At 56.4% G+C, this 22,541-nt stretch overlaps 1 protein-coding gene across 1 annotated transcript; it reads left to right on the plus strand.

Annotated features, from left to right (window-relative positions):
- Nucleotides 1–12,456: 12,456 nt before the first annotated feature.
- On the plus strand, nucleotides 12,457–22,085 carry LOC149521696 (uncharacterized). The gene is made up of 4 exons (XM_089773278.1): nucleotides 12,457–12,562; nucleotides 14,302–14,472; nucleotides 17,510–17,658; nucleotides 20,890–22,085. Exons 1-4 carry the CDS (start codon nucleotides 12,457–12,459, stop codon nucleotides 20,950–20,952), a joined length of 489 nt encoding a protein of 162 aa, XP_089629404.1. The 3' UTR covers nucleotides 20,953–22,085.
- The last annotated feature ends 456 nt before the right edge of the window (nucleotides 22,086–22,541 follow it).

Consider the following 22,541-nt stretch of genomic DNA (forward strand, 5'->3'; position numbering starts at 1 on the left):
TGCTGGCTGTGTGGCCGCTCTGCCTCCCCCGCCCTGTTCAGAGCCAGTAGCAGCATGGGGCCATGACTAGGCACTCGGCTGGGACTCAGGAGACCTGGTTCTGGCCTCCGGCGTGACTTTTGGACGAGCCTGCCTGTGTTTTCCTGCCGGCACAATGCCCCGGCTCAGGATTCCAGCCCTGTCTGTGCCAGGACAGCCACGCAGCTAGCCCGGAGCCTGCGAGCAGGAAGAAGTACCCCGGGCTGGGTCTAAGCTGCGCCTGCCTCCCCTCTCTGTGCCCTGGGTGCTACGTACACCACTGGCGGCTCCTCCAAGACAGCGTGCGTGTGTGCAAGGAGATGGGGGGTCTTGGATGTGCGCAGGGTTGAGGTGTATGGAAGCGGGCGGCTGCGGCTGTGTTTGGGGGTATTCCATGGAGCTGACGTGTTTGCAGTGGGGTTAGGGGCTTTTCTGGGGAAGGCAAGTGAGTCTCTCGTGGGGTGTTGTGCTAGGCTGAGCTGAACCCAGAGATGCCGGGGCCGGGCGGAGGGTCCCAGGCCGAGGGGCAGGCTGGAATGTCATTGGGAGGAGGGGTCAGAGAAGTGTCTCTGTGCACGGGTGCGTCCCCTTCTGAGAGGGGCGAGTCTCGTTTTGCCGGGCTGCAGGGGGCTGGCAGGGGCGGTGTTTTGAGGGGTCACATCGCACAGAACAAGCATTTGGGACAGCGTGGAAGGTCCCTTGCTCAGAGCGGCAAGGGAGGGGGGCAGCCTGTTACCAGGAGATGGCACCAGGGGCCCTTTTCATCCGGCTGGGCAAAGGCTGGAGCCAGCAGTTCAGATCAAAGGGATCGGATAGGAGCCTGGGGCGGCACCCCCATCCCACTAGGCCCCCTGCCCGCTCCCCGGCCTGAGCGCCTCTCCCCCTGCGCTGCGGTTCCCCGCACAGCTCTCGCGCTGTCACGGGAGCAGGATGTTAGCAACCAGCAGCTGGTTCTGAAACAGCCGCGGAAATGTCTTCACATTGTACCCCTGCACTCCCCAGTGTGCATGGAGGGGGCCGGGTGTGCTCAAGCGGGGGAAGGGGGAAGGTCTTCATTTTGGGGGGGATTGCACTGGGGGGATCCTGAGTAGTAACAAGGGGAGCTGTCCTGTGGGAGAAGGCCGAGTGGACCTTGCTCGTTGGAGGGACGGGGAAGGTTCGATTTCACTGCTAATTTCTACAGCGCCCTCAGTGTGCACTCACAGACGCAAAGAGGGGGCAGCACAGCTTAGCGGGGTGACTGCAGCGCCCCCGAGAGCTGGCGTCCAGGAGCTGCATTTAATGCCACCCTGACACTGACTGTAAGTGTCACATTCCCCCGGCAAGAGCTGATGGCAGAGCTGACACCTGGACGGCCTGGATCCCTGCTGTGTGACCTGTTACGGGTGGACAAATGGCAGAGGGAAGGGCAGAGGAAGAGATGGAGGCTGAAGGAAAGGCATCCAGGCGTGTCTTTGCAGATAAAGCACGGGGGAAGCTGTGTTGCCTAGTAGTTAGCGCACTCAATTGGGAAGCAGGATTCCTCGGTTGGATTCCTTGGCTGAGTCGCTTTCCTCATCTGCGAAACAGGGCTACTAATCCTCATCTTCCCCGTGAAGTAGCGAAACGCCATCACGGCGAGGCCTTGGCACGTGCCGCGTGCTCTGAGCAGCTCTGACGAAAGGGGCTGGAGCAAGGCAAAGCATAACGTGGGGCCAGATGGTCGAGGGTTCAGCACCCACACGTGGGGCTGGATTCTCAGGGAAGCCTAGCTACACCACAGCCCCATTTTCAATGTCCTCGGCAGGCAGCGGGCCTGGGTCTTCCGCCCACAGGTGAGCGCATTGAATGAATGGAGGCAGCGTGTGATTGGTGCCTTTTCCTATAACCACTTGTCCTCTGGAGACACGGTTCCGTGTCCCATCCCACGGGCTAGAGGCGGGAAGGTCGTGTTGGGCGGGGGGGCCCGGTTCTGGATCCCTGCTCATCCGGAATGTCAATATCCTCACCACACTGTGGAGCCCCATTGTGCAGGCCTGGGAGGAGACGACCCTTTGTGAAGAAAATGCAGCTTGTGCCACCGGTGGGCGCAGAGCCAGCATTTGCCTGCTAAGAGAGGTGGTGAGAAATGCATCAAGCCGCCAATGCTGCTCTGCCATTCCTTGGAACCCCTTAATCTGTGCAGTCTAGGGCCTCTGTGGGTTAGTGATTAGGGTCTTGACCAATGCACCCTTTAATTGTTTCCATCCATGTGTGGAATAAATTTTATGCACACCAGGCATGTGAGGAGGTGCACCCCCAGTAGAAACGCATGCTGCCGTCTGTGGGTGCCCTGCTAATCGGTGGCATTTGAATCTCTTGGGGGGCTCAGCTTACCATCGGTGTCCACGCATAGTCTCCTCTTAACTTGTGGGGCAGACTCAGAGCCTAGCTATTTCTGTGCCTGTTAACGCCTCGCACTCCGCTGCCCGGAATGGATGTGGGCTCTGGCACTGCTGGCTCAGAGCAATTGCTTGGGTGGGCTGCTGCTGTCCTGAAGGAGCTGGGGCCCCCGTGCAGAGCACCTGTTGGCTCCTTGCAGAGGTGCGGGCTCAGATTTGTCTTTCTGATGTGCCGGTCGATGCCATCGAGCAGGTCGGAGTAAGGAATCAATTGTAATTTGGTCGAAGGGCCCACTGCTGGAGCGTGAGAGGAGTCATTAGAGCAGCAGGGACGTGCACAGAGGCCTCCATGGGTGTGTCTACACCTCAAAGGTGTTTCGGAAGAACGGCCGTTATTCCGACATAACTGTGCGCGCGTCCACACGGCCATTCCGTGATTTTGAAATAATGCATGTCTTATTCCGTCTTCTGTGCAGCTCCTTCCACGAGGAATAACGCCTGTTCCAAAATAGCTCTTTCAAAATAAAGCGTACGAAGATGCCCCACTGCTGCTATTTCGAAATGGCCCCTCACCAGGGCCATTCTGAGGGTATGTCTAGATTACATGCCTCTGCCGACAGAGGCATGTAAAATAGGCTATCCGACATAGTCGATGAAGCGGGGATTTAAATATCCCCGGCTTCATTCAACTAAGCGCTGTGCCGGCTCAGCTGATCGTCGGCACAGCGTGCGAGTCAAGGCGCGGATCGGTCGACAAGGGAAGCCTTTGTCAACCGCTCCCTTGTGCCTCGTGAAATGAGGTTTACAGGAGCGGTCGACAAAGGCTTCCCTTGTCGGCCGATCCGCGTCTTGTCTCGCGCGCTGTGCCGACGATCAGCTGAGCCGGCACAGCGCTTAGTTGAATGAAGCCGGGGATATTTAAATCCCCACTTCATTGACTATGTCGGGTAGTCTAATTTACACGCCTCTGTCAGCAGAGACATGTAATCTAGACACACCCTAAGTTATTCCTCCTGGGGCTCTACATCGAAACAGCACATCTCCATTAGGGAAACCTGCCTAGGACTCAGTTTGAAGCTTCCCTGCAGTGTAGACGTGCTATTTCGAAATAAGCTATTTCGGAATAACTATTCTGGAATAGCGTATTCCAAAATAACTGTGCCATGTAGACGTACCCCTGCAGGAGACATGGGCATCAGCGGCTGCTTAACGAAGTCTGCACCAATGGGATGGTTTTTAAAGTCAGGATTGGGGGGTGCGTACGTGTATGTATGTGTTGGGGCAGGACAGATCCCTGTCTCTTACACACATGGCTCTTGGGTGGGGGCTGAAGGGGGAAAGGATGGGGCGGAGGGTAGGATTCTGTTGGCCCAATCAAAGGGATAACGAAGGAAGCTAAAAATGGGGAGGAGGATTGTAGGGTGCAAAGGGGACTGGTTTACAGCAGGTGAATCCCCGGGGCCGGCCAGCACTGAAAGCATTTCTTTCCAACGCTTTCCCCCACTGTAGCGTGCTCTGTGAGCTGTTCTCAGAGCACTTCAGAGACATCCATGAACTACCTCTCCCCAGCTCCCTCTCCCTCCAGGGTAGGAACTGGCATTTGCCCTTCATGCAACAGAAGGGGAAACTGAGGCAACGAGCCGGAAAACGGTATTTGCCCAAAGTCACCCTGTGATTGAGTAGCAGGGCTGTGACTAGAACCCAGGAATCTGGCTGATCCCATCTGGCCCCCCACAACCAATGGCGTGTTTGTACCCTGCCCTCTAGCCCTCTCCCCAAAGGAGAGCGCATTCTGCGGGTGCAACTGAGCGCCAGGCCACAGAAAGCCACGACGGAAATGACAGCACGTTCCCAGCAGGCCGGGGTGCGGGGAGCTCCTGGCGGCCGGGAGTGGTGATTGAAGCATTATAAAGTGAACTAGTGCGTTTTAAAATCCTCTTCCCCTGCCCTCCCCGCACCTGCCTGGCAAGTTCCGCCCCCGCGGCAAAAGGCTGCTGCTTCCCAGAGCTCTGACTTTACAGGCCTGCCGATGAAAAGGCCCTTCTGACGCTCCCGGCAAGACTTACAAGACAGCCTCTCTCTGGGTATGTCTACACTACAGCACTATTTCGAACTAACTTAATTCGAATTAGTTAATTCGAACTTTACTGGGACTGGGAAGAGCAGGGCGGCAAACAGTTGCTTGTCCGCTCCTGCTCCTAGATGTAAGAAGCGCTTCCCCGAAGGGAGGGGGGCCAGGGAGTGCAGTGGCTGGGCTGGGGGCATGGTTGGGTTGCTGGGGGGACGTGGTGTATGGGAGGAAGAGGAGAAGGTCACGGAGGCTATAAATAAAGGGGATTGGGGGCCAGAAATGTCATTGTGCAGCGTGAGTAACACAGCGGCTGGGATAGGGACGGAGAGGAGCGGGCCCACCAGCGTGGGCAGCGAGAGCCGGATGGGTTTCTGGGCTGTAATGTCAGTGTGGATTCACACCAAGAGCAGGGTCAGCGAACCTCCTGTGTCAGGGCCTATTCTGACAGCCCCACCCCCCTGCTTCTCCCTCAGCCAGGGTGGACAGCGCTGCACACCACGGCCCCGGAGGCCTCCTTCAGAGCATCTGGGACTGGCCAGGCTGGGTACCAGAGCCCAGAGCATGAAGCCAGGGAGGGAGGGTCCTGTGGGGTCCAGGCCGTAACCCTTGTCAGGACCGACGGCTCCTCTCAGCGACCTTCCTCGGCAAAGGAGAGGGAGAGGCGGGAGGGGAGAGCCATCGGGGAAGGCAGCCTCTCTCTGAGAGCGACTAGAGACAGACGGGTACCGCTCTCCCTTAAAGGCCTGTGGCCAGTGAGTGTGGTGTGCAAGCAGGCCCAGCAATGAATTGATTGGCTTGGCGCGGGGCTGCCATGCTGCGTGTGGGGGTGCCAAGGGTACGGATCAAGCCAAGTGGGGCTGCTGTCTGGTGGCTCTGCCTTGGGGTCACAACCCACCCCCAGCTCCCTTTCCAGAAGGGCGAGAGAGGGGAGCCAGCTGAGAGCTGACGGGGAAGGACCAGTCAGAGCAGCGGTCCCTGCGGGAGGATTTCGCACCCCAAGGTGGGAAGGGCTGGGGGTTGGCCGTGTGTGGTCCCCGACTGGGAACCCTGGGGCTAGAGGGACATACTGGCTGGAGACAGAGCGATGGCCAAGCAGATGGTTTGGAGGACGCAGCTGAGACTGGGAAGGGCCGCGATCTGCTCGGAGCTGGCCAGGCTCGACCACTCGCTCTCCTGGCTTCTAGGTCCCAGGAGCCCGGCGGGGAAAGGAGGAGGCTGGAACGAGGCAAATGCCAGAGCTGCTGCGAAGGCCCGTCAGGGAGAGCTTCTCTGGCCCAGGGCCCAGGTGGCGAAGGAGGCAGGCCCTCAGCCTGCACACCGGGTGTGGCATAGTGGGGCTGTCTGCTCTGTAAGCCGGTGTCCCCCTGCGCTGGGCTGTGTGATTCCCACTGCCTCACCCACATGTGTATTAACCTGATAACGAGGCTCTTTCCCCAGGGGAGAGACAAAGGAAGGGAGGCGGAGACGAACACCTGGTTTGGGGCAGGGTCTGGGAGCCGGGCAGTCTTGGGCTGGAACCATGAAGGAAACAGACTAAGGAGGGGCTGGAATCGAGGGGCCCAGGGACCCATCCCAAGGGGTCTGAGGCATCCTGGTCCAGACTCCTGTAGCCACGTTACATCTGTGCTGGGCTGTATCTCTGAGAAGCAATAAACCCCCCTGTTCTACTGGCTGGCGGAGTCTGTTCTTGCTGCTCCGGGGCCGCATGATCAGGGGGACCCCGACTGGCCGTCACACCGGGGCTGAGCAATCTCCGGGGCTGTGGTGTGTGTGTGAAACAGCTCCACACACAAGGTCAGAAGGAAGACTGTAGCCTGCCCATGGCGACGAGCTGGGAAAGGCTGCCCAGGCGTTGTCTGGTGTAGGGGACAGGATGCTAGAATGGTTGAGCCGCTGGCCCGTGGTCTTTCCCCGCTGCCTTTGGTCTATTTAGATTGAAGGGTCTTGGAGGCAGAGGCGGCATCCCACTGTGCTTGTGTCCCACACCCGGCAGCACAGGGAGCGGCGGGAACACGCTGGTTTGTCAGTGGCACCCAGAGCGGTTGTGATTACCCTGGCAGGCTTGGCCATTCTCGTAGAGGACTATGTCTTAGCACTCCTGTAACACCACCCCCCAAGGCAGCAATGTGCTTGGAAAACAACAATTCCGTACGCGTGGCCGGCCGGCAGGTGGGCGCCCTGAGCGTCTGTTTACAGATAAGCAGCCCTGAGGCATAAAGAGAGTGAGTGTGTCCTTGATTTCACGTGGGCCCAGAACTCTTCTCTAACTGCTAGGGCACACTGCCTTCCTAGCACTGCACTGGAAACACTCTGGAATGAAGACGTGGGCTTGGGACCGATCCAGCTGAATGCTGAGTGCTCTTGGGTCCTGGCATGCTCGGTGAGAAGGGGAGCTGCTGTGTTTGCTGAGTGATAGCCAGTACCTGGCGGGGGTTCGGTGCCCTGCACAGGGTGGCGGATGAGAATAAAATCGGTGCTACAGCAAGGCCTGAGACAGAGAGACCCAGAACTCTGGGGCCCGGTTCTGCTGGGGAGATGGCAGGCAGCAGCTCCAGGTGGTGAGGAAGGAGGAAGCAACCTCTCCCTTGAGCAGCGTGCATGGCTGATGGGCAGGAGCTGACCTAAACTGGCCTCCTGTGCAGCTCCTCCTGGGCAGATCTCGCTGAGCCCCAGCTGATGCCTGAGAACTGTCCATGGTGCTGCCGATCCCAGGGCAAGTTGGGGAGCAGGTGCCTTGGACTGTTTCCGGTGGCCAGGCCCAGGCGCTGGAGAAGGCATAAAGAACACTGCCGTAGCTGCGCTGTGAGGGGTGGGCCAGCTGCTTCTGTCCCCTAAATCTCTCCTCCACCTCCCTAGTCAGGTGATCCCTCCCCAGGCTCTCCAGCGGACGCGCTGGGCCTCAGTTAGCTGAGGATTCAAGGCATCCCGAGAACGCTAGTTGCACGTGAGCGCTGGGACTGAGCGTCACCAGATTCAGGTCTGAAGAGGACTTTGCTGACAGGGCCTTGGGGCTCTATGCACCTTGTGGAGCACGTGGTTCACCCCACGGGGTCAATACCAATCGCGTCCCCTCGGTGTGTCTGACGCGCAGCATTGCAGCGCTGCCAGGAAAGCCAGTGGCTACTGCAGTGTTCTTGCTCCTCCCCCCATGTCCAAACTGCACACCCGCCCTCCCATCCTCACTCCGGGAGCCAGGCCCTTTGCCTGTTGGACAACGCCCTAAAGGCCGGCTGCTTGGGGACATTTGCAGGGGGAGTTGGCCAACTTGGTGCTAAGCAAGTTGGGTGAGCAAGCCCAAGGCGGGACACAGCATGAAGGATACTGCAGGAAAAGCAAGAGACTAGAACATGGAAAAAGTCTGTGGGCAGCAGGCCAGCCAGCCATACCTCCGCTGCCTGCTCTTCCCCATGCACTTGTCTTGCAGCATCCGGCAGCCGGAGGAGCTGGCTCCTGTCCAGCTGGGCACGTCGAGATGTGGGGTGCTCTGCTTTCTGAGAATGGCTGCATTCCAGGCCACGACCCTTGCGGGGCGGCTCTTGTAGTTTGCAGCAGGTAACACAAAACCATCCCATGCCTGACACAGGGTGCCAAAGGCCAGACAGTGCCCCTCCCCCAACCCTTGTGTCTTCAGGTGTGTCCCCCGTGGGATAGAAGAGTGTCTGTGGGTGCCACGTCCAGAGGGATAGGCGGTATGCAAGCCCCCAGCCAGATGCGGCCCAGCTCTGTGTCTTATTCCAGCTCCCTTCCACGCTCAAGCTGGCATGCGTCTGCACATCTCCCTCAGCTTAGTGCCTGGACAGCGGTCACGTCTCTCTGGGGGCTGGGCTCCCCGGTGCAATCTCTGTCCCTGGACTCCAGGGCTTTTTGTCTTTCCTCGTGGATACTTCTTGCCCCTTGCTTAATCCTAGCAACCCAGCAGCAGGCTGTGCGGCCTGGTAGGCCTGCCCCACCTCTCCCCCATCACGCCATCTACAGAAGCCAGCCTGGCTGTATCCATCCAGAGCCTCTTGCTTCAGTTCCCTTCCCCACCAGCACGAGGGGTTTCTGCTTCGCTTCACTCCTGCCTGGGCCCTCTGAGCCAAAGCTCCCAGCCTCCCTGGGTCCTTGTGTCCCAGAAATGCGCCCTGGCCGAGTGACAGGATGTCGGGGGCTCCACTGCTTGAGAAACGTGGCCACGGGAAGATCCCGAAGTGGAGAGGGGTTAAAGGCCAGTGCATGATTTATGGACTTATTTTTATCATTACTGAGGCTATTAGCTGATGAGATTCCTGCTGGCGCCACCTGCTGGCCACTGACCTTTGGTGCCGGCTAAGTACGAGACCAGTACCGGGTGGGAGAAGATGGAAATCCATGGACTTTGGACTGTGGGCTTGGGTAAAAGTTTGGCATTAAGAAAACCAAGAACGTGAATGAACATTGGACACATGTCAAGTGCTTGAGCAGTTCCTCGCAGTCCTGGAAGATTAGGGTCTTCCATCTGGATCTCCCCACCCCACCGCCAACTCACACGCTCCACTTTCTCTCTACACATTTGGATGGAAGCTATAATAGAGTGTTAGCAACAATTCTTTGTCTAAGGCAAACAGCTCCGCTAAATAGAGACATGGGGTATCTTCTGGAAATGCTGCATGGCAGGTGGATTTAGAGTTTGGAAGACAAACAAGCGGCCAGTGACCTTTTAAACGTGGATTTCAGAGAGAAAAATGTGATTTAGTGGCTGGTGCATACGATGGCTGCTGGGAGTCCTGTTTCCCTGTCTGCCACAGATTCCCTGGAACAAAAAACAGGACTATGTAGCACTTTATGTCTGGCCCACGAAAGCTCATCACCTAATAAACCATCTTGTTAGTATTTAAAGTGTTACCTAGTCCTGTTTTTTGTTTCAGCTAGACTAGACTAACACGGCTACATCTCTATTACAGATTCCCTGGGTCATATTTCTCTGTGCCTCAGTTTCCCCATCTGTGAAATGTGGGCGTGTAGTTCGGATTCAGCGTGGCAAAGAGCTTGGAAGACTATCAGGGCTGAGGATATTCCCCTAGCGTGCTACAAATTACATAATTATCTAAATGCTCCCCACGTAGTGAAGATTAGTAACTGTTTTTCTGTCTTCCAGGAGCTGATTTTCCCCCCTTCCCCAATGAGCTCTGTCACTTTGCTCAATTCCATTCTCGTTCTTGTACTGCCCCATGCGTAGTGGCCCCTGAGCCCTGTCTGCCATCAAGCACAGACTAAAGTCCGTCACTTGAGGTTTCCTCGCTGTTCACCACCCACCAAGAGAGAGCTGTTGCCTGTATTCCTGTCCTCTTTTTGGTGTAAGTCTCTCTGATCTCTCCATCTCTGCTAATAGGCTGGGGGCAGTGCTGAGGGCCGGGGCAGGCTGTGTGCTCAGAGTAATCCTGTTAGGGATGGATTTCCTGATCCTCAGACAATCATTGAGAAGGGGGAAGGCATTGTAACAGAACAGGGCAACGGGGAGCAGCTGGTTAGCATGTCTCTGCCTGGCAGCACTGAGCGCAGGGGTGGGGGCGAGTGGAAAAGAGATGGTGGGAAGTGCAGATCTTTCAGGAGACTTTCTTCCAAAGCAATGATGCTGGTGGCAGGAGACAGCCCTTGACTGATGGCTGTTTGCCTACGGCCTAGGTGCAGAAGGGCTGAGGCCTCAGCCCTGCCGTAGGTGAACAAATCCTGCCGTAGCTAGAGACATGGGTTGGCACCCACCCCAGCGGCCACTGAGTTAGTGCTGGGGGGCTGGGGGCGTCTGTAGCCTGAGAGACACGGAGCTCAGCAAATTCGGCCACGGAGCAGCTCCTGCAGGGGCCTAGGCTGAGACCCAGCGAACTCAGCCCACTCAGCAGCCATGCTGGGCTGTCTTCATGTGCTGCTCTGCAGGCACGGCCCAGCGGGCGGCGGTGGGGGGAGGGGAGAGCTATTCTGTCACCCAGTGTGGATGGGGAGGGGCATGAATAGTGCCCGTTGTCCTTGAACACCTTAACAAAGGCTGCTCTGAGTCGCTTGGCCCGGCTCCAGGGAGCCTTTCTGTGCAGCCGCGCAAGTTCATTCCCAGCTCCAGCGGAGTGAAGAACCGGCCCCTGCGGCCCCCGGTAAAATCTGGGGTCCTCTGAAGCACAACGCGGCTGTGGGGAACCCCCAACAGAGTCTGGGTTGGAGTGACGAGCTGCGTGGACCTCAGCCCCTCCCTGGGGAATGTCTTGGACCATCCCTGTCCCCTGAGTAACCTTGGGAACTGGCCAGAGAACAGGGGGGACTGTTCCAGCCAGACCCATCCCCCATTCTGCTGGTTCCCTCCCCGGCTCTGCAGGCTGCCCTGGCTGCACCTCGAGCAGGCTCTCTCAAGCTCTGGGCCACGAACTGGAAATCGCTTCCTTGTGGGCAGTGCCTGGGCCAGCCTTTCTGCAGCTGCCTCCGGCACAGGCCAGGCGGGACGCCTCACCCGAGGGGCCGTGGCACCGGCAGCCCTGAGCTGCTCATCCTGGCTCGCCTGCCCCGTCCCTCTCTCCCCGCTTCCTTAGGAGGTTCCCCCACAGGCCCTGGACTCTGCAGAGCGCCTGGTGGAGAGTCTGGGCCCCCCGCTGCACAGATGACAGGAAGCAGGCTGGGTGCAGGCTGGCCGGCCCCGTTGGCTAACTGGAACACAGTGGAGCACTGGACACAGCCCCCCATTCTGGGGGGGGGCTTAGTACTAGCCCCGTTTAAAGAGGGGGCCAGTGAGCTGCAGGTTAGATGGTGACTTGTCCAAGGTCACAGAGCCGGGACTAGGTCCCAGGAGTCCTGGTGCCCAGCCTGCCTCCCTGCACTAGCTACTAGGCTGCACTCCCTTTTCGCTCGATGGTCCATGGGAGGCCTAACAGTGGCCCAAGGAAGGAGAGATTGAAGGAAGAGCGAGGCAAAACCGGGGCTGCATTGAGCCAGAGCCTGCAGTTTATCCCAGACCCCGTGTAGCCCCAACCCAGGCGGATCCCAGCTGTCTGCCTGGCGTCCTGTCCCTCTGGGTGCATCGCCTGCCCCTTTTCCTGCTACCGGGGAGCCCTTGAGTGACGCTCAGCGGGGCTGCCTGCTTCTCAGGCAACGCCGCCCTTGTGCTCCTCGGCGGCAGGAGGCCAAGCCCAGGCCATAGATAAGCCGGCGCGAGCCAGCCCGCTCCAATCCGATCCCTGGCCTGGTCATCGGCCACGCTCGGAGAGGTCTGGATGGAGACGCTTGCGCCCGCTCTCCTCGCTCGCTGGCCTCTTCCTGACCTCGCCCACCCCCATCTCTCCCTCTTCGCTTTTCCCATCCCTTCGGCGGCCCCCGGGCTTCTCCGTCCTGCCTCCCATCGTTCCCGCCTTTCTCTCTCCCGCCCCGCCCCTGGCTTTTCACACCATTCACCTGCTCCGAGCCACACGCCTCTCGTTCTCTTCACCGGGGGTGGGGAACCTTCTCAGGATCCAGGGCCGCTGAAACCCAGGCAAGTAGATTTTGTGTGCTCCCGCCCCACAGCGGGGTAGTGTGGAGGGGCTGGAGAGCCAGCGCAGGCTCCCCTTTGCTGGGGGGGACCCCAAGCCTCAGGGGCCAGATCCAGGCAAGTCGGATGCTGCAGGTGCCCCACTCCTGGTTTAGCCCCAGGCTGGGAGGGCCATACCAGCTCTCTCCCCTGGGAGCGCCTGGCACACCAGCACCGCTGGAAGGGCTCTCTGAGCTGCCCTTGGCTTCTCTCCTCCCTGCACTTGTGGCAGCATCAGCTGGAGAGCACATGGGGTCCCTGCAGTCTCTCGGCCTTGGCGTGGCTCAGCAATGGGAGCGGTGCCTTTGCTTTCTCCAGGCTCCGCGCCCTCCGTCAGGAAGCCACCTGGCCCCGCGGCAGCGGCGATGGACGTGGGAGAGGCGGCTGTCCGGAGGGTCTGCGTCAGGTGTTGCCCCTTGCTCCGGCCCACGCGTCCTGCAGGCCGAGGGGGAAGTGGTTGTGTCGAAGGCTCAGCTGGAAGCCTTGGTCAGCAAAGGAGAGAGATGATTGCGGAGGGCACGCCAGACCGTTTCCCTGTGTTTTTGATGCAGCAGGGAGAGGAGACCGAGCCTGGGAGAGATCGAGGAGCCGGCCTCCGGAAACGAGCGGGTGAGAGGAATTGACGCTGGCCCGTGGCCTTTCACTCCCCCAGACTTCTCGGCTCAAGGTGCAGCTGAGTGCCTGTGAGCGGGGCTGTGGCCACGCCTCTGGTCCCAAGGGGATCAGGAGCGCCTGCTTCTCTGAGTCCCAGAGAGATCACGCCTGTGGTGGGCAGGCCCAAATCCAAGAGCTGGGGGAGAGCAGGGCGGCTAGGCCTCGAGGCTGCCTCTCCAGTGCAATAAAACACGTGCAGCACCAAAGCTCCAAGCCCGGGGCCATCTGCTCCAGTTTGTGGGGCGCTGGCCGCCGGGCGTGGACTTGCCAGGCAGGCACTCGGGTTTGGGCTCTCAGCCCCGCCGGACAGGCCGGGCACCAGAGCCTGAGCATGTCTGCACATCGTACGCTTTAGCCCCGCAGTCGGAGCCCAAGTCTGTTCACCTGGGAGGTGCTGGGGGGATTTCCGTGCAGTGTGGATGTTCCCTAAGGGCTCCCCTCACTTTGGGGGGGCTACGTGCTGCTCCTCAGGCCTGATGTGCTGGCTCTGCCTCCCCCTAAGTCAGAAGTCTGTCTCGAGGCCTGCTTGTCCCTCCCATTGTCCAGCCTGGGCTGCCTGACCCGGCTCTGAGGGGCGGGGGAAGAAAGTTAATTCAGCCCCTCCCTGCCTCTTTGTACTAAAATTTGATGGAATACATGGGCCCAAAGAGCCAAAGGTGTTCACGTGACCCATGCGGCTCTGTCTTTGTCCAGCATTAACCAGGTTTAAACCAGGCTCAGGGGTTGGTACGCAAAGACCTGAGCCTGCCTCGGCCCAAGGCAAACGCACCCCTAACAGCCCTTGTATAAAAGTTCCCGAACCGATGGGAAAGTACCGAAAGGCTTGGAAATGTAAAGCATGAAATAAGCCTTTCTTTTGAACAATTTCCCTTTCGCTGCAGTGAGTTTCTAGGAAACTAGGAAACCCTTCCCCCACCCTTGTCTGACAGTCTCTTAGATGGCATCAAATCTGTCCTCTGGGGTCAGCCACACTGCTTGAAATGGCTGAAGCACTGTTACCCCGCTGTTGACGATGGATCTCGGTTTTTAGTGGGCAAAGCCAGACAAACACACACGCACAGACCAGGAGGAGAGAGACAAACAGCTAAGCTAGAAACTGTAGCTTGTGTCTCCGAGGTTGCCTTTCATGTTTTAACCTCACTGCTGAAAAACAGGCCCGGCACGTGGTCTTGTCAGCCACTCCAAGACCTGGCAAATTGTACCAGCATCGGGCTGTTTGGGTCACTGCATCTACCTGCTTCTTTCCAGTCACGGACTTGCAGCAGTGTTGAGAAATATATCTATACGAGGCCAGCCAATCCAGGCGCCTATTAGACAGAAAGCAAAAGGAGAGCAGGAGGATAGAGAAGGGAAAGCCAGGACATGCACATGGGGGAGGTGGCAAAGTCTCACATCCCTGGTGATGTTTGGGATTGGCTGGAGGTGGCAATGTCATTTTGTTCCCTTCCTCTAGTCTGGTCAGGATCTCTCTCCTTAGGGCCTGTGATGGGGTAGACTAAGCCCCAACGCCCCCTACAGGAGACCAGGAGCCTTGCCACACCCCATCCCAGCAAGAGGAGCAGAAGAGAGGTCCTCCAGGCAGGATAGAGTGGCTGTCTCTGTGGCAGCCAATCAGGGCCCAGCAGACCACTATAAAAGAAACTGCTGGGCTAGGGCCTGGCAGTTCCTCACAGGAGCTTGACCCTGGGGGGAAGTGGAAGTGGAAGTGGAAGTGGAAGTGGAAGTGGAAGTGGAAGTGGAAGTGGAAGTGGAAGTGGAAGTGGAAGTGGAAGTGGAAGTGGAAGTGGAAAGTCGGGGTCTATATACTGACTGGGAAACCAGCAGCACTATGGACAGCTCTGAGTGTGAGCTGAACTTAGACCCAGGTAAGGCCCAGGTCCAGTGACCGAAGACTGGCCATCAGTTTAATACAAGAACTGATAGCACTGTGTACAGGGTTGGTCAGATCCTAGCCTCAGAGCCTTGAAGATAACCAGACAGGGCAGCATCCAGGGGAAATGACCCTGGGAGCAATGAAAGTACCCGACGGCCAGGCAAAGAGCTGATGTGGCCCCCCTTGGCCACAGAGGGGTGCTCACAAGTGGGTGGACCCTGTTACAGGGCCCCAGAAGGGAGTGGGGTGGTGGCCATGATGGGAAGCGTGTTCCTTTCACTTCCTCTGGGCAGGCAGTAGAGCAGCAGCCCCTGTCCGTTTGTCCATGCATTCCTCCCCAAATCTGAGTGTTAAGGAACCCAAAAGGGGTGATGGGAGGAACAGGCTCCTCCTCCCCTTATTTGGCCCACCAATTAGACCTAATTAACAACTCACCAATTTAGTTCATTGTTTGTTTTTTCAGTCTCATGTTGTTCTTGGTTACCGGCTGTGATCTGAGGATAGTCCCTGAATCAGTCGGCCTTTTGGTTTGGACTAATTCTACCATTCTGTCTTTTTGTGCATGTTCCCACCAACACTTGTAGGTTATTGTGATGTCTTAGAAACACCTTAAGCCCTGCCTCCCCCGCAGGGTGTCAGAGCCTGACTGTGTCTACAGGATGTTGGCAGGGCCAGTTATACGGCTTCTCTGCTGGACTTTGCTGCTCCTAGATCTGCCCACAGTGGCCTGCCAGTTTGCACCCCCAGGCATCATCTCTGTGCGGGGGCTTTAATTTCCTGTGCACTTGCAACCTCAGTGGGTGATCACTTCTTCTGTTGGCTTTTCCCCTCTTCAGATGGCAGCGAAGAGCTAACTAGCTAATCGAGCCTCAAATTCTCGGGAGCGGGTCTCACTCACTTTCCTGTGCTCTGCTACCTGCTGGGGGAGTGAACCCAGACCCTGGTCACTCTCCAGGGCTGCGTCTAGACTGGAAAGCTTTCCGCAAAAGCAGTCGCTTTTGCACAGAAACTTGCCAGCTGTCTACACTGGCCGCTTGATTTTGCGCAAAAGCCCTGACGTTCTACTGTCCGAAATCAGTGCTTCTTGCACAAATGCTTTGACATTCCCGTTCGGGCAAAAGCCCTTTTCTGGAAATGTTTTTGCGCAAGAGGGCCAGTGTAGACGCTAAAAACTGTTTTGTGCAAAAAGCCCCGATGGTGAAAATGGCGAGCGGGACTTTCTTGCGCAAAACCGCGTCTAGATTGGCACGGACGCTTTTCCACAAAAAGTGCTTTTATGGAAAAGCGTCCGTGCCAATCTAGATGCTGTTTTCAGCAAATGCTTTTAACAGAAAACTTTTCCGTTAAAAGCATTTGTGGAAAATCATGCCAGTCTAGACGTAGCCCAGATGTTCTGCCAGGCTCTACTTACTGTCCAGATGTTTTGCCCACTAGAGATGTTGGCCGTGATGCAGGAATTTGGTTTTGCAGGTGTGTCTGGGTCTCTCCTGCTCCAGCAGATAGAATTGTGGAGCCTGCGTGGGCAGGACTCACAGTTAACGTATCCTGCACATCACAGTATCTCCGGCCCAGAGTCAGAGCCCTGGGGATTCATAGGCAGCAGCCCCAAAGGCCAGTAGGGGCCTGTCTCTGCGCTGACCTGTTTAAAAACGTCTCTCAGCTGGATGCCTGACACCACAGTGGGGCTGGTTTACCCGTGAGTGCTGTGCGTGTCTGTGAGGATCGGGGTCTCTGACGTAGTGGGGGTACCTTGCTGGTTGCTATGCTGGGCAGTGGGCTGTGGGTGACCTCCACTGGATGCTGGCTGCAGCACGGCCCAGCAGGGCAGGGGATGAGTCATTACGCAAAGGGGGCTCCAAACCTGTCTGACGAGTTATCCCCCAGGGAGCGGAACAATGGGAAGAAGGGGAGTGGAGCCCTGGCTGGGGGCAGGGCTGGAAGAGAGTTTTAGTTTCTGTCTGGGAGCATGGAGGAGACAGCCAAGGGAAAGGGGTTGGAATTTAGGGGCCCAGTCTCCCCCATCTCAAGGGGGGGGCTGAGGCATCCTGGGCCTGACCTGGAACCAGATTACATCCGTGCTGTGCTGTATCCTGGAGAAGCAATAAACTCCCTCTGTTCTACTGGCTGGTGGAGTCTGTTCATGCCATTACAGGGGTGCAGGAGATGGGAAAAACCCGACGCGCCGTCACAGGGTCATGCAGGAAGGGGTCAAAGCAGGCAGGGCTTGTGCTGTTGGTTATCTCCAAAGAGCTCCAGGTTTCCGGATGCAGGACCAGCAGTATTTTGTATAGTGGCTGATGATATCTTCTGAGTTAAGAAATGGGAAAGGAAGCAGAGTCTAGAGCACTGCTCACCAACCCGTAGAGCAGCATCTACTGGTAGATCTTGGTGCCTCTGACAGGGGATCCTGACTGATTTGGCTGGGAGGCTGTCAAGTCCAGCACTTCAGCTGCCCCTGCCCCCACTGCCCTGCTGCTCCTGCTCAGAGCTGCCCCCGGCGAGCCTCCAGCTTGTTGTGCGAGGTGGGAGAGACAGAGGCAGGGGGGTGCTGATGTTGCTCTGTCCCCCTCTCCTGGACCCCATCTTCACAGAGTGGGGCCTTGGCGAAGGGGTGGGGCAGGGGTATTTGGGTTTGAGGTAGATCCTGGGCTGACAAATTCAAAAAGTGATCGTGTGCTTAAAAAGGTTGGAGACCACTGGTCTAGAGATTAGCATGGGGAACAGAGCTTCTGGCTCCTGAGGTCTACTGCCCATTCAGCTGCCAGCGTTGGGCAAGTCATGCTCTGAAATGCTAAGGGCCAGACTTTCAAGTTCTCAGCATCCAAAATTGAGGCCAGATTCTCCAAAGAGCTCAGCTTCTACTATGCTGAGCTCTATGGGAAATCTAGCCATTTTATCATGGAGCCTAAACGGGATTTTAGAACTCTGGAAAAACTGGGCCGCTGCCTCAGTTTCCCCAGGTGAAAAAACTGGGAATAAAGCGACTTATCTGACAGCCTAATTCCACCATTTTTCAAATCACCTTCCAGATGCTCAGAAGAGAGGTGCTGGAGATTCACAGCGTATCCTGGTTGCCGTCCTAACGAGTGAGGTCAGCGCAGTCTCCATGCAGTCTCTGAGCCGGCTGAGAGCACTGTGCTCCTCCTGTGGCGCCCGGGTTGGGTTACGTATCGTCCCAGTGAGTAATTGTGTAGGTGGCAGATGTTGCTGTGCTGGGGTTGCTGCATGAGCCCTTGATCTAGATAACATGACACCTCACTTACAGCGGAGATGGGAAGCACTTACAGCGCAATTAGTGTCACTGAACAGAACATGCCTCAGCTCCACCCCTCTGGTTTCAATGGAGCCTCTTGGTTTACTCATCCAATCAGAGATGCTACAGGTTGCAGCTTGCAACTTGCCAGCAGGACTGTGCAATGCTGTTGCAAGCTGTAGAGGATGGGGAGTAGCCGTGGGCTGCTGTAAGTGTAGCCCCACGGAGCCCAAGTCTGCCTGGCCCTCCTCCTTGGGTACTCATTTGACACCAGCGTGGGTTGTCAGGGTAAAGCATTAAACCCCCTCCCCACTGTTTTGGTCAAAAGGGAGGGCAATGGAGAAAGTTGCCCAATTTACAGCCCTTGCTGTGCGGAGAGTCCCGCTAGAGAGGGGAGAGTGTAAGACCTCACACGATCCCCCGAATCGCTCATCTCCCCGCTTCCTTGCACACATAGCCGTGTGCTCCGTGGCTGAGCTCGGTGCTGCTTTTATGAAAGGGACATTAGGTTGTTACAAATTGGGGGCTCTGATTCTCCACCCCGTGAGCCCATGGCCAATGAGGAGTCAGTTCTGTGAAGGACGGTTGGCAAGAGCAGCGCAAACCACTCGAAAGGCACCTCTGCGCTGCAGGGAGAAAGCCGAAATAAGCTACGCAAATTGAACAACGTCAATTGCGTAGCTGAATTCGAAATAGCTTAATTCGGCTTTTGGTGCTGTCTGCGCAGCAGGACGTCTGAGGAAGAACACTCTTCCTTCCACTTCCCTTACCCCTCGTACAATGAGGGTTACAGGAGTTGGAGTAAGGAGTCCTTCGGCTGGACGTTATTTCGACGTTCTGTCAAAATAACTGCTTGTAGTGTAGATGCGGACTATGCGCTACTGTGCAGATGTGCCCTAAGTGAAGGGAGAGAGAGGCTCTCGATGACACCTTGTTCCAGCTTTCCCTGTGTTACTGGTAACACCCTATGGGCCAAATTCTAGCTACTCCGAGGCTGTGTCTACACTGGCAAGGTTTTTCCAGAAAATCATGTGGTTTTCCGGGAAAACTTGCCAGCTGTCTACACTGGCCGCTTGAATTTCCGGAAAAGCACTGACGATCTAATGTAAAATCATCAGTGCTTTTCCGGAAAAACTATGCTGCTTCCGTTCGGGCAAAAGTCTTTTTCCGAAAGACTTTTGCCTGAAAGGGCCAGTGTAGACAACACAGTAGTGTTTTCCACACAAAAGCCCCGATCGTGAAAATGGCGATCAGGGCTTTTTAGCAGAAAAGCGCGTCTAGATTGGCCATGGACGCTTTTCCGCAAAAAGCGCTTTTCCGGAAAAGCGTCCTGCCAATCTAGATGCGCTTTTCCGAAAATGCTTTTAACGGAAAACTTTTCCGTTAAAAGCATTTTCGGAAAATCATGCCAGTGTAGATGTAGCCCGAGTGTATATGCAGTGGGGACTGGCAGGAGAGCCTCATGGCGGCTCTAGCATCCTGGTGCACTTGTGCAAAATGCAGCTCGTTGCTTGGGCTGAGCACAAGTGGGGCTGCTGTTGTGCCTCTCCAAGGACGCCTTGAGGGCCATAGCTAGTAATGGGAGTGTAGTGCTGCAGGGAGCACGGGTTCCCCCTTAGCTGTACTCCATGCACTGCCCCCCATGTCCTGTACAGACACGGTCCCCCTCCACCAGTGCTCGAGTGCTCCTCTGGCTCACCCTGTCGCCACCCCTCATGGCTGAGAGCTGTCACAGCCCCTACATGGCACAGATATTAAAGCTGAATTCCCCTTTCACCAGGGAGGTTCTATGTTCCTCAGTGTCATGCCACTGATGCCTTCCTTCTTGCTCTCTAAGCTCCCCACCACCCTGTCCTGCTGGGCCAGATCCTCTGGTCTCCTCCATACAAGGCACAGATTTGGGGTTACCACCCCCACACTTCAGTGCTGGGAGGATGCAGTACTAGGGCACATCACCCAGGGGATCAACCCCCCCATAAGTCTTTCTCTTTGTGAAAGTGGTGCACAGACAACTCATCTGGTCAGCCCTCTTTATCAATGAAAGAGAGAGATGCGCACTGGTGCTTCCCTCGGGGCAACAATTATTTACACTGGGCCTGATAATAGACAAAAGTGTTTTTATTAAGTACAAAAAGTAGGATTTAAGTGGTTGCAAGTGGAAACAGACACAGCGAAGTAAGTTACTAAATTTAAAACAAATAGAAAATGCAGAGCTAGTTCTAATCCTCCAAAACCTGTTATATGCAAATTCTTACCCTAAACAGCTATTCTTATTTCAGGCAAAAGCTTCAAATCAGAATCAAAATCTTTTACTCTGACTTGGGTCTCCAGCCCTTCTGAAGTCTTCAAGTATCCTCCAGGGGTGGGCCAGGCAGTTTCAAAGGCCAGCTGAAGACTACGGGTTTCTTTAGACTTTCCCTCAGACTTTTGTTTGGCATAGTCCCCTACCATGGACAAAACACTGGGTTCAAAATGGATTCCAGGTCCACATCTTCCTAGGACCAGCTACCTAGGACTTACGGGAATAAACCCATTTATACAACTTTAGTGGGCTTTGGATCAGGCCTGGATATACAATGGGTCTGATCCTGCGCCTGCTACAGTTCGTGGGAGTTTTTCTGTTAACTTCAGCGCAGCGAGATGAGGTTAAAAAAACCCATCCTTACCCTTTACTCACACGAGGAGGCGTTCCACAGCAGGGAATGGGCGTGCTCATGTGAGGAAGGCAGTGTAAGGCTTGATTCTAATGGGAGTTTTTTGCGTGCTTACACATGTGAGCAGGGCTTACAGGATCGGGCCCAGTGGCTGCTTGAATGCAGCTTTTTTCCATCCCCATCCGGAGGCATTTTTGCCTCTTCCCTCCAGCCAGGGGGCAGTGCAGAGGAGAGGGAGACTAAGAGGTGGTTTTGTTAGAAAAGTCCTGGACAAGGTAAAACCGGGTTTATATTACCAACGCTGAATCCGCAGATGAAGTTAGTAAGACGTGACACACAATTCCTGCTGCCTGATGCTGTGACTGTTGTACAAGTCACTTTACTGGTGGGATTGATGACTAACTCCATGCGTTGGAAACTTGCGGCTGGGAAGGAGAGTTGCTAATCTGATTCCATTGACCCTCCCTGCATGAATTACCGTGTCTCTTTTTAAATGCTGCAGGTGGCTTGTTCCGAGACTTGGTGCCAGAGGAGGAGAGGGACGTCAGAAAAGTCGCCCTCGTGAGCCAGCTGCTTCCCTGAGTCAGGAAGGAACAGCTGATCTCCCCGGGAAAGCGAAAGGAGACATGAGTGCGATAGGAAGGACCCAGCACAAGCCACATGCAAACTTGAGCCTGTCTGACCGTTTGCCCTTCGGAAGCTCCGTCAAGGGGCTGCTTTGTTTTTCTGATCACAGCTTTGCTGCATTCACAGCGACACGAAGGGCTGGCTCAGCATTTCCATTTTAAGCACTTGTTTTCCGGGGGCTTGTGTGCGCTGGGGGGAAAAAACCGCACTCAGCCCTAACCCCATCGCTCTCAGGGCTGCCGCATAAGGCAGGCCCCCCTCTACCTGCTGGGAGGTTTGGGATGGGAGGGACAGCTGTGTAATATTCGGATCTGGTGCATGGGATAGAGTCCTCTGAAACGTGGGATGCGACAGGACACAGTGCCCCTCCCCCAAACAGGGGGACACAGAAATGTGGGCTCAGATCTCCCTGTGGCTCTCGCCCTAAGAGTCACGTCCTAATCTTGCAAACACTGACGGGTGCGAGTAATTTTATGCAAATGCCTGAAATCTGCCCCCGGCAGAGAGCCGGCGTGTTAAGCCCCTGTGAACCTCACACGGGTCCTCTGCATGGGGTGATTTCACCCACGGGGCAGGCCCGCTCATTTTGGTGCCTAAGTGTTTGCAGGATCAGGGCCCCAGCTTGCTGTGTGGGGATGGAGGGCTGGGATCCGGACAGTCTGCCGCTGCCAGGGTTGTGGCCCCTTGACTCGGGCAAGGCCCCGCAGGCCTCTTCCAGAGCCCCATGAAAGCGGGTGACTTGGGAGATTCCACGCGGAAGGCATGAATGGATGGGTTGAACCAACCCCACCCCAGAAGGGCAAGTCTAATTTTGAAGCCCTAGCATGGGTGGCAAGCCTCACCCCCTCCGCCCCTTCAGCAACCTCCCCCTGTGGAGCTATGCCCTGGCCAACCCCAACCCTGAAGCCTGATCCTTCCTGGCCAGCCGGAGGACTGGGCTGCTGCGGCCCTAGCCCTCCCATGTGGCTGGGGAGCCCAGCTGCTACGCCACAGTCCCAGCCCTCCCAAGGGTTCAGGGAGCATAGGCACTTTGGGGAAGTCAACGTCTTCCCTTGCCTACATCACCGACCGCCCACGAGCCTGCGCTATGCACTGTTGGGTGTGCGGAAACGCCTGGCCAAGCCAATTGCACGGAAGGGAGTAAACGGATCCTATTGAATCTCTCCCTTCATGTGAGCCCAGAACTGGAGCCCAGGTGTTTGCTAAGAATCCTGGCCAGTCACGCTCTCCTCCGTGTAATGCGAAGGGGCAGCTCATCAGCTAGCGTAAATCCGTGCCGCTCTCTCGATGCAAATGCAGCTCCATGCGTGTGCACCGGCCAAGTCTGCTGCCGCCGAATCTATTCTGAGTGTTTTGGTTGTAATCTTAGGAAAAAAAAATCCTCGCTTTTTTTATTTTTTTTTACTCCTTGTTATTTAAAGATGGTTTAAATTTAACAGTGGCCAGTTGTCAACTGACTCATCCATAATGAACACGGCACGGTTGTGGTGTATTTTGGGTTGTGGGAAAGGCAGGCGCAGGGAAAGG

This window comes from Pelodiscus sinensis, chromosome 25, assembly GCF_052426305.1.
Source record: "Pelodiscus sinensis isolate ZL-2025 chromosome 25, ASM5242630v1, whole genome shotgun sequence".
Taxonomy (NCBI): domain Eukaryota; kingdom Metazoa; phylum Chordata; order Testudines; family Trionychidae; genus Pelodiscus; species Pelodiscus sinensis.

Bases quoted from the DNA above. Each gene is read 5' to 3' on its own strand.
- LOC149521696 (XM_089773278.1), top strand. From the start codon at position 12,457: ATGATTGCGGAGGGCACGCCAGACCGTTTCCCTGTGTTTTTGATGCAG. The intron at 12,563-14,301 runs GTGAGAGGAATT...CCTGGGGGGAAG, and splicing joins CGGCCTCCGGAAACGAGCGG to TGGAAGTGGAAGTGGAAGTG. The intron at 14,473-17,509 runs GTAAGGCCCAGG...ATCACCTTCCAG, and splicing joins TGAGCTGAACTTAGACCCAG to ATGCTCAGAAGAGAGGTGCT.